General features: G+C 41.6%; 1 protein-coding gene across 7 annotated transcripts in view; it reads left to right on the forward strand.

Moving 5' to 3' along the window:
• Positions 1 to 21,667, forward strand: part of KLF12 (KLF transcription factor 12) — a 271,938-nt gene that overhangs the window by 64,817 nt on the left and 185,454 nt on the right. For all 7 annotated transcript variants that reach the window (XM_072354294.1, XM_072354332.1, XM_072354313.1 and 4 more), the window contains exon 2: positions 10,471 to 10,534. In XM_072354294.1, coding sequence (XP_072210395.1) covers positions 10,514 to 10,534 — 21 coding nt within the window. In that variant the 5' untranslated portion in view covers positions 10,471 to 10,513. The remainder of the gene's footprint in view (positions 1 to 10,470; positions 10,535 to 21,667) is intronic.

The raw sequence follows: 21,667 nt of genomic DNA on the forward strand, positions 1-21,667 counted from the left end.
TAATGGCATCGCTGTTATCACATAGCATGCAGGGCTTTAGAGCCTCCATGTGTGTAAAACTATCATGCTGTTTTTGTGAAAAAGCAAGTGGTTGGGACGCTTCTATCTGAAAACAAAGGAGGGTCCCTAATTGCGAAGAGTGAAGTAAGGAAGCTTGCTGGGGGCTGAGGGAAGGCAAGAATAGGAGCTGAGCACAACTACCCAGTAGACAGAGCAGCACGCATTCAGCGGTGGCTTCCTCTTCTGCTGGAAGCATAACTGAGCCTGGAAGCAGGGTGGTGGGGCTTCTTTGGCATGTATCATAGCTTGGAGCACTGTGGTTTTGTTTCCTTGATTTTTTTTGTCATTTTTCCCGGCTTTGTAGTAAGTTGTGAGCATGTGTCCTCTCCTGGCTGCAGCTGTCCCAGCTATTGGCATGTAGCACCTTGGGCTTTTGTCCCTTGTCTTTGGGAGGAACGGAATGGGCTTGCTTGAACAACTTGGTGTAGGTTCTTGCTAACTCACCTTATCCTGATCAGTGTGGTGAGGTGGAACTTGTGGCTGGAGCTCTGGGGAGTTGGCCACCTGCTATCTGCAAGGGAGTCCACGCGGATCTTACAGACTTCTTTTGGTTATACAGAAACAAACAGCCTCTGTAGCCATCTTTGTTGCCAATGGAAGTTGTTTTGTTCTCTCTTTTAAAGCAAGCTTACTTGGTGCAGCTCATTCTGTTGTTGCTTATTCATTAAGTGCTTTTGCTATTAAAGCCGGCAAAGTTTGGTAGTGCAGTTAGGGGATAGCTGTGCACTATTTCATGCACACTGTGATGATGGGTAGTGCTGATCTTTAACTTCTTTACAATTTCTTTCAGAGTGTAGAAGGAAAGACATGGCAGGACTTATGTAAGTTACTACATATATACTGTATTATATGAATACAAGGCTGGATGTGGCTCTGGGCAGCCTGGTGTGGTGGTTGGTGACCCTGCATGTGGCAGGGGGATTGAAACTAGATGATCTTTGAGGTCTTTTTCAACCCAGGCCATTCTGTGATTCTGTGATATATTACACACGTTAACAGTGTTCATTTTTTTTCTTCCTGCTGTGATTTTTCCATCATCCTGGCATTCCCTGTGAGGCAACTGTGAAGAAACTCCCTAATAACTGTTGAGCCATGTACATTTAGCATTTGGTATCCAGATGCAGGATTATTGATTTTCAGATTCTCTGGCAGGTTATGTCTTGAACACACTGCTGTGTTACTGAATGGTGGGATGCTCACTGCAGCTGGAGAGTGGTTTTTGATGCAAGACTGCAGCTCCGTTGTGCTTGTTCCTTTTTTGGGCTTGTGGCAAGGGGCCTTATGTGTTCAGCCACCCTGTGTGTTCAGGTGGTTGGGTGAAGGCTGCCAGTGCAAGAAATGTTAAGTGCACAGTACGTTCAGAAACCAATACTTTGCTGGGTGTCCTAAAGAAAGGATGGCATCCTTCTTAATCTCTGAATATTTCACTTACAACTACGTATAAGTGCAAGAATTGTTTGTTCTTCTAATGTTCTGGGATTCAGCAGCCTCTTTAACAGGAAATCATAGGATCACAGAATGGCCTACATTGGCTGCCCAGAGCCACATCCAGCCTGGCCTTGAATACCTCCAGGGATGGGGCATCCACAGCCTCCTTGGGCAACCTGTTGCAGTGCATCACCACCCTCTAAGTAAGGAAATAAGGAAAGTCCTTGTTTAGCTGGGTTAGGATATAAATGTAGATTATTTTGCATCTTTGAGCGGAGAATGTGAGTACTACTGCCTGCACCATGAGTAGAGCCAGCTTGGTTCTGTTCTGAACGTAAAGCTGGTTGCAGTAATGACACTAAACCAGAAGGGGTGGGGTGGGTGATAGCATTTGGTAATGCTACTCCTTATTAGCAGGAAGATATAATAACATGAAACCTGCCCAAACAATGCAATACTTTCCTTTGTAACCTCTGTAGTCAGTACAGTCACTTCATTTAGGAGTCTGTTGGAGAGCTTTGGGCTTTGTCCCCTTCCCCACCATCATGGTAAGGAAGAATCATCAGCAAGTCTTTTCTCTGTTGTTCTGTGTGGGGCATGAGCTGAAGTGCAAACAAAGTGCAAAAGCACAGTTTCAACCTGAAACTGAAGTAGCACTTGTTTTGGTATTACTGTTTTGGAATCACTTTCAAATGGAATAGAGATCTTGGAGGATTGTTGTCATTTTGAGAGTAATAAGTACAGTTATTTAGTTTTGCTAAAGAAAGTCTAAAATAAAGGGATAAAATGATTTTTCTTAATTCCATTTCTTTGAGGGTTCCGAAATGTTATTTTTCAGAGTTTGGCTGAGAGCTCCCATGTTGTTCTGGTGATGGAATTGAGAGAGCGCTTTCTTGCAGTTTCCTTAAGTCACTTACTCACAAATCAATAGTTTATTGATTCATCATAGTTCTGTGGCTGTGTGCACTTATTTTCATGTATTTATAATCATATAAATGTGTGTGTGTGTTAAATAAATATGTAAACTTATTTAAAAAGTTGCAAGTAGTTCTTCTGTCAAGAAGGGACCTGCTAAGTCCTTTGACTTCATGTGTGCGGGGTGGTAAACTGGATTTTAACTGTAATGCGCAGTTTGGACTGTGTGTGAGGGTAGGTGATGATCTGAGAGACCTTGTGCTGAGTGTGTGTGCTGTGTAACACAGACATTTCCTATGTCAGCAAGCTGTCCAAAGTGATGTGTGGCTGTGTGTATCAGAATGTTATTTTATTTAGATCTAACAGAAACCAATGTCATTCTACTTAGACTAGAGGTGCAAAGGGAATAGTGAGATTTCAGAGCTACCCATTCAGTCAGCAGAAAGCATGGAGGATAATCACTGCTTTTGTAATAATGAGTCAGTGGTTACGTTGTTTTGCTGTAATTTTCTCTGCTCCCTGCTATCTACAGCACTATTCTGGATTGACCAGTGCATATTACCTAAATTCAGATGTTTGAGGACTCTGTTCTTTCTATGTATTTTAGCTGCTAAAGCTGTTTTACCTTCGCAATGTTTCTAATCTTCTTTGCCACGCCAGGATTCTTTGTGGACATGCATACAGTTGCAGATGTTTTCTTTGCTGAAATACACCTTACTCAGAGTGATAATTCTCTATAAAGTCACAGCACCAGAATTCTAGTATTTTTCTATATATTATTGTTGTCAACCGTGCCCTTGAGTTGTTGGGAGGTTGAAGTGCATCTCTAAGTCCCGGGAGGTCTGGGTCTGATCCTTGGAGCTGTTTGATTCTAAATAATTAATTAATGACAAATATGAGACCTGCAGAGAATAGTGTTTATTCCTTTAATACTCTATTGGAAGTCTTCGTAAGCACTCCTTGAAAGTTTAACTACTGAATAAACCTTTGAAAGGGAGGAAGGGAGGAGGTAATGTGTGGCTTGTACCCTTCTTGCCAAGGCTGTGTATGTTCTGTTAAGGACAGCTTCATCCACAACTGGCCAGCTGCAAACCCACTGTTGGAATACCAAGACTTAAAACACAACAGCTTTTACAGTCAGATGTGTGAAGGGTGCAGTTTCTTATGCTGCCAAGATCTTAGTAGAACTGAGATTGTTTTGGTTTGTTGTAGAAAGAAAGCTGGTTCTGGAGGTGTCTCGCTGCCAGGGCTCCAACTGAAGTCAAGGCAGACACTGAGGAGGAGCTGCGTCAGCCTCCCCCTCAGCATCCCTGTCATGGTGCACCCCAGGGAGTGAACTGGTGGCAGAGCTGCTGCTTCTTACCTTGAATCATGATGCATTTCAGTCAGCGTGTCTCTTCTTTCTCTATACTTGATGTCATTCTTTGTGGGAGTCTGGATAAATATTTCAGTCTGTAGGAGTTCAGGAGAGCTTAGGTATCACCTAGCAACAAGCATCCCACTCTCTGCCTCCTGCTTCTCTTTAGTTTTATTAAAATACCAGAAGTTCAAACTTTTAAGTTAATTTTCAGAAATATTTTTGAGGTATTGAGATGATTTGAGGCAGCCTAAGGTATTTTCGTTACCAACACCACGTCAGAAACAAAGATACTGGGAGGTGTTTGTAGTCTTAGAGCAAGTAACTCATCTTAAGAGAAATTGTCAAAGACAAGCAAAAACTTCAGCTGAGAACTGAGTAAACTTTATGTTCGCAGTTGGGTTGTCAGTGACAAAATGCATAGCAGGTGCTTTTGTGGTCTTATTACTTGGCTCCACTCACAGACTGTGATGCCTGCTGATGGGACACTGGCTCTCATTGCAGTTCTTTTTTTCTCTGCAGAAAAATAGGTGGCAAAGTATTTTGCCTACTCTAAATTACTGTTGTGCAGAATCCAGTTTATGAAGATCTTTGGGGCCAGGTCCAAGGAAAGAAATGTAGGCACTTGAGTGCAGGTGTAGGTAAGATTTTGGGTATGCTGATACAGTACAGTGCTGCACTGAATTTTATCTTCTCCTGTCCCCTGTTGGTTCTGAATGAAGAGATGTTGCAAATCTGTAGCTCTACATAGGAATATATTATTTGTAGATTCTGCAGAATGTCTGGTTTACGGAGTTTACAGATCTCCATGCAAGAGCCAGAAATGTAGGAAAGAAAGGAGGCAAGTATGTGGCTACTATTAACATACAGGTAGCCATTCTCAACACTGCTTTGATGACAGCTGCTTTTCTTGATGCTCTGTACACTGCTGAAAGTGTCCTTTCAATTATTCTGCTGCATCTGGTGATTAGGATGGTGTTGGTGAGTTTGGAAGTAGTCACTCTTAGTCTTCATGAAGCTGGATGTGACTTGAGGTGTTTGGAAGGGATTACAAGGGGATTTATTGAAAGGAACAATAAAAGTGCATATATTTTTAAAGTAAAATAAATGATTCAAGACAGTGATTCAGAGGTATGGTTATATCCAAATTTGGGTTTTGCTTTGTAGAGAGAAAAGTTCAGTAAATAAGTTGAGTTTGTAACATAGTTGACATTTTCTCTGTGTGTTTTACCTAATAGATCCAAATTAGAAAAAGGAGGCGTATGACGTAAGGGGTACTTTGCAACTACATTAGAAGGAATTTATTTAAAAATTAGTAGTACATAAGAAAGGTAGTGGAATGATACTTGGGTGAACATGTCGTTTAGAAACTGAGACAAACATAAAAACATGCCAGTTCATTCAAATACTTCTCTACAAATAAGAGTAGCCTCCATTTGTCTATGAATGTCTGGCATGATTGTCTTAAAAGTCTTCCCATGTTCCTTACTCCAGCCCTCTCTAGCAGGCACTGGGGATGTTGGCCAGATGAGAAAGAGTTGTTTCCAAACTGGACTTATAAAATTCGTTTGCTTTTTTCCATAACATAGGAGAAGGAATCTGATGTTCAGTGGTATGACGTTGGACAGAATCTTTGCGCTAGATCTGCAAGGACAGATGTACATTTCCTTCTCATTTCATCTCAAGCTTATGCTGTACAATGCTTCTGAAAATGAGGCTGCAAAATGGTGGAGCTGCTCTTTGAGCAGGTATTTTCAGATAGAGGTTTTCCTCTCAGTGTCTTTGTGATACTAAGGAGCATAGTTGAGTGGGCAATACTGGTGATAGGTGGACAGTTGGATTAGATGATCATAGTGGTCTTTTCCAATCTTAATGATTCTTTGTTTTTCTTCACACATAAACAGCCTAAAAAAGTCATGGTCAAGTTATTTTGCCTGTGTGTGTGAATTTGTGGCCAGTGTGCATTGCCCATCACCATCAGTGCTCTTTGCCACCCTTGCTGTCTATCTTAGGATAGGAATCGGCCTCCCAGAACTATCTTCAAACCATGTGTACTGTATTTTGGGTGTCCTGGATCGTGTTTTGGGCTGTGGGATGGTTGCAATGCTGGAGCTTGTGCTTAGCAAAGAGGAGGCCGTGCAGAACTGCTTCCATGAGTTTGGAGTGCACTGGGGAGGGAGACTTCAGTGATATGGTGCGTGGAAGGAAATGGAAAATGGGTAATTCATTGCTTGGTAAATCATGCAGACTTGAAGAAAATGAATAAGTAAAGGCAGTTATTGCTAAAGAAGTATGTTTTTCATGAAAGGGAAGTTGTATGTGATTTAATAATGCAAACATGGTCATGGCTGTGATTAGCTACATAGCTGCATGTTAGCAGTTTTGAAACACTGATCTATGTTATTTTCTATTGCTATGGCCGCATTAACCTAAGAAGACTGCCAGCATTTGTGTGTTTTGTGAAGCTAAGTTGCATTGCTGGTGTGTACATGCATGCACATGTCTGCATGTATTTAAGTAGTAAAGATGAGAAAACGTGGAGGACTGGAAGCAATTGTGGGTCATGTGGTCCTCTGACAGAGACCCCACAACAAAAATTTTGAATACGTTACATTTAATTTATATGGACTTGACTAAATCATTTTCTGGTCAGGTTAGATAACCACTGTGTGAAGTGAAAAACTGATACAGAAAAACTGGTCCATTTGCCTCATTTTTGAACACTAAGATCTGCCAGAAACTCAAAGGAGATCCTTCCAGCCAGCCTGAAAAAAGGAACTACTGCCCAAAGCTTGCAGGCTTAGTTGCACACCAAAGAAAATCTGCTTCATAAGAGCAGTGCGGATAACAGCAAACGAGGTTAAACAACAAAGGAAAAAAAAAAAAGGAGCCTACAAGATGCATGACATCATACAATCATAGAATCGCTCAGGTTGGAAAAGACCTTAAAGATCATCAAGTCCAACCATGACCTAACCATACTACTCTAACAACCCTCCGCTAAATCATGTCCACATCCAGGGATGGTGACTCAGCCACCTCCCTGGGGAGTCTATTCCAGTGCTTAACAACCCTTTCTGTAAATAAGTGTTTCCTGATATCCAACCTAAACCTACCCTGGCACAATTTGAGGTGATTTCCCCTTGGCCCGTCGCCTGTCACCAGTGAGAAGAGATCAGCCCCACTCTCACTGTAAGCACCTTTTAGGTACTGGAAGAGGGTGATAAGGTCTCCCCTCAGCCTCCTTTTTCCCCTGACTAAAAAGCTGCAGTTCCTTCAATTACTCCTCATAGGGCATATTCTCCAAGCCTTTCACAAGCCTTGTTGCCCTTCTGTGGATCTGCTCCAGCACCTCCATGTCCTTTCTGTACTAAGGTGCCCAAAACTGAGCACAGTACTTGAGGTGAGGCTTCACCAGTGCCGATTACAGGGGCAGGATGACTTCCCTCGTCCTGCTCACCACACCATTCCAGATACAAGCCAGGATGTCACTGACCTTGGTCACCTGGGCACACTGCTGGCTCATATTCAGCCGACTGTCCATCAGAGGTCCATTTCCATCAGGCAGCTTTCCTGCCACTCCTCCCCAAGCCTGTAGGGTTGCCTGGGATTGTTGTGGCCGAAATGCAGAACCCAACATTTGGTCCTATTGAAACTCATACAGTTTACCTTGGTCCATCGATCCAGTCTATCCAGGTCCCTCTGTAGTTCTTTTCTCCCCTCAGGCAGGTCCCAACTTGGTGTTGTCTGCAAATTTCCTGAGGATGCACTCAATTTCCTCATCCAGATCATTAATAAAGATGTTAAATAGAAGCAGCTCCAGTACTGAGCCCTGAGGGACACTGCTTGTGATTATTTGCCAACTGGATTTAACTCCATTGACCACAACTCTCTGGGCCCGGCCATTCAGCCAGTGTTTCACCCAGTGGAGCGTACACCCATCCAAACCGTGGGCAGCCAGCTTCTCTGCAAAAGATGTGGAACAAATGAGCGCTCCTTTGTGTTTTGAAAGATGACCTTGTTTAAATGATATAGAAGTAACAGCAGATTGTTTGTAGTAACTCTGACTGCAGATTTACACCATTTACATTATTAAATGAGACATGCATAAGTAACATTTTAGTCCAGATATATGCACGCACACTGGTAAGAGTTTTAAGGCACGTTGTCAGTTATTTAAATTTTGAACATCTGAAATTTTTAAATTTTTTAAAAGTTAGGTTTGTTGTTTAGTCTGGAGAAGAGGAAGCTCGGGGGAGACCTCATTGCACTCTGTAACTGCCTGAAGGGAGGTTGTGGTGAGGTGGGGGTCGTCCTCTTCTCTCGTGTAACAGTGATGGGACTGCAAGGAATGGCGTCAAGTTGCACAAGGGGTGATTCAGGAATGGGCTGCTCAGGGAGGTGGTAGAGTCACTGACAGCAAAGGTGTTCAAGAAACATTTAGGTGTGGTACCAAATGGCGTGGTTTAGTGGAGAAATACTGTCGGTAGGTGGATGATTGGGCTGGGTGGTCTTAAAGGTCTTTTCCAGCCTTGGTGTTTCTATGATTCTGTGACTATTTTTCTTAAATCTGAAGGAGTGTCCCAAAGTTCAGTAGAGTATTCTCTATTATACATTTTTCTTTTGTGTTTTCATATGGAAATGAAAGCTAATGGGGAGCTGGCTTCCTCAGACTCAGAAAAAACTCAGGTACTCAGTGAGTGCTTTCCTTCAGTCTTCATGGGTGGTCAGGCTTCCCATGTCTGCCAGGACCCTGAACTTCTAGGTTAGGGTGTGGAGAGCGGTTTCTGTCCTGTTGTAACAGTAGAACAAGTCCGACTCCTCCTCATGAAACTGAATATGTGTAAGTCTGTGGGGCCTGATGGTTCTGAAAGAGATGGCTGTTGTGGTTGCCAAGCATCTCTCCATCATATTTGAAAAATCCTGGCTGTCCGGTGAACTCTCTGGTGACTGGAAAAAGGGAAACTTTCCTCCCATTTTTAAGAAAGGGAGAAAGGAAGACCTGGGGAACTACAGGCTGGTGAAGCTCACCTCTGTGCCTGGAAAGATCATGCAGCAGATCCTCCTGGTTACCATGTAAAGGCACATAGGAGATAAAGAGGTGATCCAAGACAGCCAGCATGGCTTCACCAAGGGCAGATCTTGCCTGACCAATCTGGTGGCTTTCTGTGATGGAGTGACTGCTTTGGTGGGTGGGAGAAGGGCGATGGATGTCTTCTACCTGGACTTGTGCAAAGCCTTTGACATGGTCCCTCACCACATCTTTCTCTAAATTGGAGGGGTTTGAAGGAGGGACTGTTCAGTGGATTAGGAATTGGCTGATTGGATGCAGCCAAAGGGTTGTGATCAGTGGTTCTGTGTCAGGGTGGAGGCCAATCATAACTGGTGTCCCTCAGGGATCAGTCTTGGGACCAGTGCTCTGCAACACCTTCATCATTTGTCTGTCACGGGTTAACCGAAAATCTACCTGTGCCCATGACAGGGGAACAGACGGCCTGCAGGCCGCTATCACAAAAGGAAAAGGGAAAAAAGGGAAAAGAAAATAAATACAGCAGCAATGATCTAAGGAGGCACACTTATTTACTAAATACTATATCGGAATACAGAATAACACAATATAATACAATATAATTGGAATTAAGGCTAACAAATCAAGTAAAATAGGAGAGAGTGAGTCCCGAAACCTAGAGGCCTACTGTAACTCTAGGCGAAACGGCTGGAACGCTTCCACATGCTCCCCCCTGGCTGGCAGGATTCAAGAGACCTCATTGTGGCCTTCAGTACTTGAAGGGAGCATATAAACAGGAGGGGGAACGACTGTTTATGAGGGTGAATTTTGATAGGACAAGATGGAATGGTCTTAAAATGAGACAGGGGAGGTTAAGGTTAGATATTAGGAGGAAGTTTTTCACCCAGAGGGTGGTGATGCACTGGAACAGGTTGCTCAAGGAGGCTGTGGATGCCCCATCCCTGGAGGCATTCATGGCCAGGCTGGATGTGGCTCTGGGCAGCCTGGTCAGGTAGTTGGTGACCCTGCACATAGCAGGGGGATTGAAACTGGATGATCTTTGTGGTCCTTTTCAACTGAGGCCATTCAGTGGAATCGTAAAATAAATAATCATGTATTTTAGTATGTATTTGGGTTTTCTGATAGTCTTGTCCAGCTGCAGGAAATAACTGTGTCAATGTCTGATTTTACTATTAAGTGGAACATGTTATTGACCAGACCTCCCTTAGTGTTTCTGGGAAACACATCCGGAAATACCAGTGAAGAATATTCACATTAGGTAACTGCTGGAAAGTATACCTTGAGAAAGTTTGCCTCTACAAATGTGGTGCAAAGAGATTGGGCCTTGAAGAATAACTGCAGTCAGCTTGGAAATGAATAACTCCGAGGATGTTGAAAAAAATAATTTGTTAGCAAGGAATATGGAGTTTTCTCCAGTATTATTGTATCATAATGATTTGGTTTTATTTAAAATGCTTACAATCTTACTGTTCTTCTAAGCTGTTTCACTGTGAAACAGAAGTCTGTGGTTACATTTTTACCTATATATATATATATATACACACATATATATATACACACACATACATGTATATGCGTATACATATAAATATATAAAAATATTTTAGAATTTAATTAATAAGCCTGTTTGAAAATAAGTCAATTATACATGAACTAAATTATTCTCTTTTTTTCTTTTCAGGATTGAAGTGGATCTAGGAACGAATGGATGACTGAATATTCATATGAAGAGGAAAGCCATAAAAGTTGGTTGACATTTTTACAGCCATATGCATTATACGTATTACTGCTATTAAAAAAATTTAGAGTGTATTACAGAATAGATGAAGCAACCAGTCAGAGCTTCACATGCCATACTGTCTTTCCTTCAGGGGACTGCTTTGGCTTGATAAAGCTGTAGCTCAATGCAACAGTTTCTGACTGTTGTGACTGAAAACAAATAGACAAATGCCACAGACCTGAATATTCTAATGAATGTGTAGTAGTGCCTTAATGAAATGAGTAATGCCATGCCATAGCAGTCAGATGTTTGAATGGTCAGACATTAGGGCGTGTTACTCTTCTGCACAGGGATATGTAGGATAAATGGGATAGGTGTTATCTTCTGTTACATCTGATGGCTATGAAGCTTTATATGTTGTTGTGTGGCAATCAGGTACCACACTGACAGATACCATTTAAGTCAAATAGGATATGATGTCTTAGTGGTTATCTTGATGCTTTCTTACCATGCGGAGATAAGTTATACCACCTGTGTTTTCTATGGTAGATGGAGAGGAAAAACTGTTAGTGGACCTCTGTGCATTACTGAATTTATTACGTTTCATAGGATGATAGAGTTCAGCAGGACTTGACATTTGTCAGTCTGACCTGTTGGTGAACTATGGACTTAGCTGGGATGCTGTGTTAACCACTGCCAACCGAGGATGTTTAAACGGAGCTGACAGTGCCTGGGTTTGCATCAGATCAAAAGAATTGTGGTGGCAGATGCAATGCACAGAGCAGTGAAATGCAGTGGAACAGCTCGGCTAAGTGAGGCATTCTGTGGAAACTATTAGTTGAGAAGGAGTATGTTGCAGTAGAAAAGCTGTTTCCCAAAAAGTTTTCTTCATCCCCTGAGCCTTGGTCAGGGGCAGGAACAATTGAAGAAACAGCAATTAAGGTTCTCCAGAAGTGCAGCTTACTACCAGAAATTTGTAGCTCTATTTGAGCAAAGTATTTTAGTAGGGCTAAGATTGTTGTTTATCACAATGATAATTCGGTTATATCAGTACTGGTGTGGCTCAGATGTTTTACAGGTTACTGACAGCTGACCTAGGTATGGAAGACTTAAATTCCCAGGTTAGTCTTTTTAGTGTTTGCAACAGGTAAAAGATTCACTGATCCGAAGTACCTAAAGCTTCACAAGGAGTATGAGCCTTGAGTGAAGCATCTGTGTCCTTGAACCCAACCTCCTGAAATAACAGCCACTGAAACAACATTTAGTTTAGAAACATCTGTAGAACATCTGCATTTTACACCACAGGTTGCTGAAAACCTCCAGGAACCAAATTTAAACCTTAATAAAGATGAGAAGTGGTATTATTGGCTCTGTAGCATTATTCTTTTCCAGGAGCAGGGTCTCTATTCACAGATATGAACCAGCAGTTGCTGTCTGCAAAAGCCAGTATGCAAAGTCTTAAGGAATTTCTCTTTGATTTAGTTGCTGACGTCCATGGCTGCTCCCTATACGGATATGTACGATAGCTTGGGATAGGGTGACATAGTGGAGGAGCAAACACCTCCCTGCTCAGAGTTCTTGGCATATAAATAGTAGTGTGAAGAACTGATACCATTGAGAGTTTGCTTCTATCTTGCAGAATGACAGTGACAAAATTCTGTGTTTACAGGCTAAAAGCTGGGGATGACGATGATGCTTCACTGGCAAAAACCTATTGAGTTTGTCAGTACCCTCTTATTATCTATATGTTATTTCTGGATATCAGAGTTGCTGTGGGCTCCACATACTGACCAGAAAACAGTATAAGACAACACAGACGTGGTGTAATAACGTTTGTGTTGGAGGAGAAACTTGTATAGACTAGAGGGCCATGCTACATATTGGGCCTGGGGTGTGACACCAGGGCAGAAACAATTGAAGATCTGTCAGATCCACAAGATTGGCTGTTGTAACCAGGGGAAAGTCAGAATGCTCCTTGAGTTCATATGGCCACTTTCCAAGTCTCTTGGAAAGCTGTGTGAGAAATGCAGCACTTCTTGCTCTGTATCTCTGATCCTTTTTCTTTTTTCACTTGTTTCACTCAGTGTGGAGTGATGGCAGGAAGAAGGGGAGAAATGGGATGGCCTCTTTATTTTCATAGTGTTGCTGTACTCTCATGTACCTCTGATATATCTCTGTAGTCATGGGGAAGCTGTTCAAAATACGTGCAGATAAGGGAGAGAATGCTGCCTTATTTCATTGTGTGTTTTCAGTTTGGTAGTCTTTGCAAACGTAGGGCTCTGAATCCAGCTGTTAATCTTTTAGATTAAGAAAATACCATGATTAAATCATGTAGCTGAACAATAAAAAGCAAATAACTCAAGGTCTGAGACAAAAATCCTTGTCTGTGAAGACTGATTCCAGAAAAATTAAGCAAACAGAGATGGAGGGGCATTTTCTGCAGTCACTTCTAAGGTCAGTTGATAAGATTCTGTGGGGATTAAACTCCAGTGGGGAAGAGACTGGAAGATTTCACCCAGCACCCTGGTTTTCAGTTCATTGTATGGGTGTGAAAATGCTGCTTAGATAAATAAGTTTTGAAAACCAAAATTTTTCTAGTGATATGGAATGAGTATGTTGATATATCACTGTAGTATAAAGTTCTTGGGTTGCATCATTTGTACGCTCTGTTGGTATTTTAATTCTTTGATGGTCTCCCTCAAACCTTATAATGATGCATGTAAATAACTGACATCTAGCCATAGAAACACAGAATCACCAAGGTTGGAAAAGACCTAAAAGATCATCCAGTCCAACCGTTGCATATATGCAATCTTGGAAGAAATATGGTCTTAATGTTTTGATTTCCACAGAATAAGGTCAGATTAATCTTTCACAGCAAAGTAAGAAACATGCATGATAAACTTGATGGCATGCGTGTATATTGGATGCGTGCAACTTAAAATGGTTTCATGTAGTCTTTAACTGTGACTCAATCCAGAAATTCAGTTCTTTGTTGAATATTGCATTTAAGATTTACACTTTTCAGTCTACAGTGATTGAATGTGAATTTATAAAGAAGAGAGCCAGGTGTAGAAGCTGATGAGGAATTTGATGACCGGCAGGGAGGAGCTAGAGCTCCAAAAGTCCAGGGCAACATAGTATTAAGACTGCAGACCGAAAGAAGTGTATAGGCTCGAAAGCTGGTCAGAAAGCTTAATTTAAGGTCAGATGGGAGAAGAAGTTGCTTAGATTAACTGTAGCAGACCTGCCTTTTCAGTGAGTGTTCTTGAATGCAGTCTACCTGTCGTCACACTGTGGTTTTATAGACAGCCTGCTCCTGGACAGCTCCTTTCATCAAACTTAATGATAGTCTGAATTATTTAAGGTCTTGCTCAAAAAAAAAAAATGTGTAATGCAACATACAGAATTGTACTGAATTCGTTGGTGTTGGAAGCTGACTGCTTATTTTCTTGAAGAGGTCCATGTGACAAACAGGAGAAGTACTCATTTCTTGAGAATATAACCAGTGTGTCATCTCTTAATAAGGAAGACTTCTGGTCCAACTGTTTTGGTTCAGCGTCACCTTCCTTAACTCCCATGCAGAGCAGGATGCAAGAGATTGAGGGCTGGCTGAGCTGCAGGGCACGTTGCCAACATGGTGAGGACAGGACTGCTGTTCAGGTTGGGTGAATGGGCTGGCAGAGACTCATCAGGGTCAGCAGAAGAAAATGTGAAGAACCTGCACATGGGGAGAAACAACTCCGTGCAGCAGACTGGGCATGTCCCTGATTTGCCCTTTTGGATGGAGTTGGGTCTTGTTGGACTTCAGTCTCTATTTTACTGCGATTTTAGAGTTTGATAATGATAAAGGTGATTGTTTTTGCTACTAACATATATTTGAGGGTTTTTTATGTTGCTGTTTGCATGGTATATCCTGCTGTCACAATACTGGTAGCAGTGTGGCAGTATGTTTGTTCTTTGTCAACTGCTTTGTCCTCTGTATCTATTGCAAACACTTTTCCTAGAAAGGAAATGACTGCTCTTAAAGTGGTCTTTCACGTCTAACAACGTTCACTGGATATGATTGCAGATAGAATTGACAGGATAAAATGCATTAATCTCAAGAGAGTTATTTTACGCTGGCTATCAATCCTTCCTTTCTGTCATATTCCGTTCAGTGTAGATTAAGGTGAAGAGTCTGCAGTTTGATGTTTTGTTTCAAGTCATTGTGATTATAAATACCTTGGATAAAACAATTTAACAAATAACCACTTAAAAATCACTGGTGGCCAGATTCAGTGGGGCACAAAGCCTGGAAAGGTGCTTGGGGTTCATCTGCTGGGTAACATTTGTTGAGATCAGTCCCTTAGCAGTCCATTGGTGGTTACTGTTTAACAGATCCTCAACAGCCAAAGCAGATAGCAGTGTTTGTTGTTTGGGGTCCATTCATATATATTGGATAGAGCTGCTTTTACTTTTAATTGTTAAAGATATCAAGGATTCTGAAATGATAACATGGGAGGAAAATTTTACTTCCTTCAAAACCTTCTAAAAGGGAAGTGCAGCAGAGGTGCTTTGTCTTGTTCTGTCCCTTACAGTGATGTGCAGCACATTGGCTCTTAGCTCTGTTGTGTTCATTCTCCCACTGTTCTTGCCGTGTTTACAGTGTTCTTCAGCAGCTGGCCTGAAGCAAGTATCCAAAACACACGCACATATATACACATAAAACCAGTTCATCAGACTTAGAGCCTGATCATGCTTGGTGTTTGACTTGTGATCTGACCTTGTTTAAACCAAGTTGGATTTTAATTTTGAGGCTTTTGTGCTTTTATTTTATTCTGGCCAATGTGGACTGGGGACAGAGGTCTATGAAAGATCGTAACCATTGCTTTAAAACTCATATCACAAAACAAAAATATATTTGCAGAAGTGTTACTTCAGAAGAATACCAAGTAGTGGTTAAAGGTAGCTGTGGTTTTTCTGTACCCTCAAACTTCAGAAGGGCTATGGAAGGACAGGGGGGGGAGGGATCAGGCCTTCCATGTCAAAGCCTCGTCTACTACAAAAGCCTCAAACTTCAGTGTAAAATCAATAAATAAAGAGGTTCTTATATATAATAAATAAGGTTGTGTTTTCAAGTTGTCAGTGCAGAGCTGTCCGGGAGGCTTTGCTAAGAATCAGAGAAATATCTTTGGCTTAGCAGCTGCTCAGTGGTGGTGTTGCAGGGTTTGCATCCTGGTGGCTACACAGGTTTCTGTTCCGCTTGGAACAGCTGTGGGGATGGTTCAGGTGCATCAACTTGGTTCCTGAATTACAATCCTATTTATTAAATATCTTTTGTAAACTGGAGGAGTGCATTAAAAAAGCAAGGCAACAATATTTGCGTGAGATGGCAAGGGGAGAAGCAGCAGCTCCACGCTGTAGTGCCGTGTAGCTTGCAGGAGAGTAATTAGTCTAGAATTGACAGAATGTTACCAAACTGCAGAACATTTCTAATAAGCAAGGTATTTTCACAGTGCATGTTGCTGAGGTTACTAAATCCCAGCGTACTTAAGGGTAGATCTTGTCACCCAGATCATCACTCCACAAGATGCTGTCCAACCATAATGAGCCTGTTAGTATATTGTGGATGTATGGGAAAGCTGTGTTTAAGGGTCTGATTTATTTGACATAACTCAGCATAGTAGAGTGCCTGTTAAAATACTTCTGAAAGTTATAGGCGTCTCCTTACTATTTTAGTTCGTAAATGTGTTGACATCTATGACATTACTAATTACTGATGACTGTAAGGCTTGCTTTATGATCACTTGACCTTTGGAGCTTAAGTTCTTCCTGTGATGAAACCATTACTTTGCTTTTTCAGTGTTTTCGCTTGAAATTGAGGAGTAAAAGCCAAAGAAACCCTTAACTGTGAAAAGTCTAACCAGAGCTGAGAACAATTAGAAAAGCTAACTGGTGAATATAAAATGATAGACTGCTTTATAACACAGACAACTTTAATAGTGGTTTCTGGGACTTTGAAATGCTTGGCTGTGGTAATGATACTGGGAGAGGGAGAGGAAAGGTACTACAGAGTCCCTGCCTCTTGGGAGAAACTGAAACAGATGCTGTAACCTCATGTGGTCTCCGAAACACATTTTAAAGACTGCAGTATGATGGAAGCCGCATGAAAATCAAGTTGAGAAAGCTTGACTTGAACGTTTCCTCAGTTCTGGCTGCTGTGTGAAAGCAGAGGGTGTCTGCTGCAAGTGATGGGCTCTGGTGGGAAGCTGTATGCAGTGGCTTGAGGGGGCAGACTTGGAGTGCTTGGCAGGACCAGACTGGTGCAGATTTGTCCCCATGGTTACCAAACATGCCTGGAGTGATCCATCCCCCAAACCATAGTCCACTTCTGGTTTTGGTGAAAGTGAGTTTGGACAGGAGCTGGCAAGTGAACTGAGTGTGTTACTGTTATAGCTTGGATCAGGAAACGCATCCATGAATCTTGTCTCTGTGTGATTTGATGGGTGCTATCATGGCTGTGGACTGCACATGCTGGCTTACTTTTAACAGGAGCTAAACTGGGAGATGCACTTTAAAAGTTTATCTCATGTGCTCTGATTTCTCATGGCTTAAACCAACTTAAGTCCCCCCCAAAAGACGTGGGCTTCAGCAAAACTTGTCTCATTGAGGACGTCCTTTCCTGTTGCACGGTGTCCTTGCTGGTGAAGATGTAGGCTGGTGGTGCTGCTGGGTGAGTGCCACAGAGGCTTACCAGCTGGGGTGGCACTCTGTATTTCTATCTGTATTTCATGCTGCTTTCAAACCTGCTATTTTAGTTCTTTTACCCTTGCTGCTCCTGATGAAGACTAGTTCTCGGTGATGGGACAGAGTCCTCAGGGAGCTGGATTGCAGATGCCTGGATCCATCCCTTTTAGATGAGTTATTTTGCTGAAGGTTCTTGTCATCCACGAGCTGACAGGCAGCAGTAGGCATCTCCAGAGGGCAGTTCTTCCCACTGGATTCCTGTTTTCTCCCTGTAAGAAGAGACATCTTCCTGAAAAATGTTCCGGCCCAGACATTATGAGCATATGAGGCTCTGCTTTGCAAGACTTGTTCTCCAGTCCGTGGGCTTTCGGAGCATCACTGAGCATCTCTGCTCTTACATTCTGACTTCTCTGCTGTAACACATCCTCATGGGAACGAAAGAGCAGCCACTTAGCTCATTTCACCTTTTATTCCTAGAGCACTTAAAGAACAATTATACTAATTGTAATAATGACTAAATTTATAGTACTCCAGAGAGAGAAGCACAAGGCATTTAATTTCCAAGCAGTCTGACAAGACCATTTTGATGTGTTTTCAGAAGTACAACATGAATTACCAAGGTGGGCAGAAAAATGTTTAAATTCATACTCTCAGGTTCCTTGTTTCCAAGAAGCTGGATACTGTTCAGTTGGGCATTGTCCATCAAATAAAACAAGTTGAAACCAGAGATTTGCAGAACTTAATTCCTCCTTGTTTCTTAATTGCCTGTTTCCTGTCATTAGTTATCAAGAGTTTAAGTGCTTACCTGGAAACTTAGAATACTTCTATTGAGGAATATTAACTATAATTTGGAGTTAATCTTTAGTTCTCAATGAGAAGGGAAAAAAACATGGTTCTTGGTCTGCACAGCCACACTGATAAAGAAACATTGAGCCAGAAATGGAAATACTACATGTACTTTACTGCTTTCCCTTTCCTACCTATCTGACAATAAATGCGAATGCTAGGAATAAATGTATATTTTTGGCATGTCATGGGGAGAATAACATCAAACAATGCAATTTTTCACCTCTCAAAGGAAGACATAGAGTAATGCGTTAGAATTCAATAGCACGTAAGGAGAAGGCAGTTATTTTAATACTGATACTCACTGCTCACAGACCTGAATAATGATTGTACGCAATACAGTATTTCATGTACCCAAGGACATGTGTCTAAAAGAGAAAATAAGCTCCTGGTATTAATCTAAGTGTTGACCTGCTTGTATGCTTCCCACACGGCATGTCAGATGTAGTCTTGGTGATTCATTAAGCCTTTCTTGTTCATGGGTGTAGTGATGAGTCATGAAAGGGCAAGTTCTCTGCTTTTGAGGTTGCTGCCTTCTTTTGAACTCTACTGTTTACCTAGATTTTTTGTTATTACTTCAGTTCAGTTTGGTAGCAGTCCGCTACAGCTGTGATTTCTGCAGTCAGATGTGAGGGATGTGTGGGCATAGCTCTACTGAAAAGAAAAGCCTTAGCTTTTGAACACACATAAAGATGCATCGGCTCTCTGACTGAATTCCTAAGTCATATAAGAGCATTTCACTGTTATTGAAAAGCAGACAAGAAACTTCAGTATTATAAAAAAAACCAAAAAACTCACCAAAAAATCCAGTGGAAGAAAACCAACAAAAAAGATGTTGCCCTAGAAATAGTGAGATTCAAAGCGATCCCAATGCTTCTGCCTTTGTTTTATTTTTCTGTCTTTTAGGCAGATGATGCACCCCCCAAAACACATGTGTTTGGATTTAAGTCTGAGTTGTGTTTAGAACTGCGTGGGCTTGGGCTATGGTGGTTATTGTTTGAGGACAGATGATGGTAAGACTGTCTTGCAAATTAGAGGGCTTCTGTTGGTCTTAAGAAAATGAAAATTAACTTAGATGTGTAGGTAGCCTTATGAAGTGCAGTGGTACTGGAATGATGTTTGCTGAACTACTCTGTGGAGATTTACATAATGGATGAGATACGGGAACTCCAGGCTGCATGACAGTGAAGTTTATTCTATCACGGAATGTAAAACAAGTGAATTGCCGTAATAATCTCTGCAGAGAGCAAGGATAATCTTTTTTATATGCAGAAAGAGAGTCAGAGATTTTGTAATCCTGGCTGATCATGTACAAGGAGCCAAACTTTCCTTTAGAATGATCTGGATCCTTTAAACGTACTGTCTTATTCAGTGCATGTGAACTTCTTTAGTAATGACAAATGGATGTGCCTCTCTCTGTGAAAATACGGCTTTTACACAGTAAAAATATAGTATCTACTGATAAGTCATGGCTTGATAAAAGAGGCCTGGAAGAGGTTGTGTAATTATCTCAACAGCTACATATTTAAGTATATGGAAAGCATTTCTAAATCAAGCTCACCTACTATTTATTTCTATGGTGACAATAGTAGTAATCTCAAAAAATGCAAAACCGTAGTGATTTTGAAGTGGTTTATGTTGGGAAGATGTTTTAATATTAATCATAGAATCATGGAGTCACAGAATGGCCTGGGTTGAAAAGGACCACAATGATCATCCAGTTTCAACCCCCTGCTATGTGCAGGGTTGCCAACCACCAGACCAGGCTGCTCAGAGCCACATCCAGCCTGGCCTTGAATGCCTCCAGGGATGGGGCATCCACAACCTCCTTGGGCAACCTGTTCCAGTGCATCACTGCCCTCTGTGTGAAAACTTCCTCCCAGTATCTAACCTAAACCTCCCCTGTCTCATTTTAAGACCATTCCGCCTTGTCCTATCAAAATCCACCCTCGGAAACAGCCTGTTTATACCTCTCTTGAAGTAGTGGAAAGCTGCAATGAGTTCTTCCTGGAGCCTTCTCTTCTCCAAGCTAAATAAGCCCAGTTCCCTCAACCTTTCCTCACAGAAAAGGTGCTCCAGCGCTCTGATCGACTTAGTGGCCCTTCTCTGCACCTGTGCTAAGAGCTCCATGTCCTTCCTGTACTGGGGACGTCAAGGCCTGGACGCAGTACTGCAGATGGGGCCTCACAAGAGCTGAGTAGAAGGAGACAATCAACTCCCACTCCCTGCTGACCACCTCTCTTTTAATGCAACCCAGGATATAGTTGGCATCATCAGGAGGTTTCAGGCTTTAATTTACTTAAACCTATTCACCCATTTTGATTAGTGTGCTTGTTTTTTGTTTGTTCTGTTTTGTTTTGTTTTGTTTTTTCGTTTCCTTTCCCATACCTTGGCTGAAGGTATCTTTTCATCGTGGAATATGAATGAAGGAAATTCTGAAAAAGTGGATTAGTTAAATGTAGACGATAATAATAGCACTCAGCTCCTATTGTGTGCTTCTCAATCATGTATTTGGCTTCAGGCAAGAGTTTGCCTTCTATTTTACTCTGAGTTTGTTTGTGCCATCACTCTTTGATCTGTAGCAAGTTTATGTATCAAGGCTACTTACCACATTTGCCAGAAGGAAGAGATTTACTGTTGGGCATAGCAAGTTTCCAAAACAATGAATGATGTCCTTAGTTTCTGGTTTCTGTGAGCTATATGTAGCTTTAAGAATCCTCCTGTATTAATCTGGCATCAACAGCTGCTACTCTTTGAAAAGTCTGGGTAAATAATTCATCATACTGCGTTGTACAGAAACACACATTTATTTGCTTCGTGTTATAGCACTTCCTGTCAGCAGGAAGGCCACTGGGAAAAAGAATTTTCTTGAATGCAGTGTTTTGACAGCAGGATTAGCTTCTGTTTTTGTTGATATCAACAGTGACTGACAATCCCAAGTCCAGCTACTAAATGTGCTGTACTCCATTCTTAATTCCGCAGTGCACACTGAAATTAGTTCTATTGACTTTACTTTGGATGCTGGATAGTGACGGTTTTTTATCAATTCAAGTACAAAGTTAGATTTTCTTTATTACAGGTTCTTTTTCTGTCTGAGTTTCTAATAAACTGATTGTTTTTGTCGAGTCACAAGTTCTTATCAGTGATAGTGCAAGGGAGGGCACTCGTTTATATTTGCTGGGTACCATCCATGTGATGGCCTGATGGGCTCAGAGACCAGTGAGTGTTTTACAGTGACAAAGTGCATTAGAAAGTGTTTCAAAACATTCTTCCGCTGCTGTGACTTTGAATTCTCCCAGATGGGGTCTTTAGAGTAAATAAATTAAAGATCACACCAGGCGTATGTGACTTTAAGTGTCTGTAACGATTCTCAGAATGATGTTAAAATTCTAAGTATGATAGAAGCACGATGAGGAAGGGAAGAGTTGACTTCATCTTCTAGACCCTCCAGAGTGTTATATAATACAGGAACACAAAGACAGAGGAGAAAGGCTGCTAAGGAATCCTGCAATTATGAGAGCTTCCAAATGCTGCAGATCTTGGTACCCTCTTTGAGATATGTGTACATTTTAAGTATGTTTTT

Source organism: Excalfactoria chinensis, chromosome 1 (assembly GCF_039878825.1).
Source record: "Excalfactoria chinensis isolate bCotChi1 chromosome 1, bCotChi1.hap2, whole genome shotgun sequence".
Lineage (NCBI taxonomy): Eukaryota > Metazoa > Chordata > Aves > Galliformes > Phasianidae > Excalfactoria > Excalfactoria chinensis.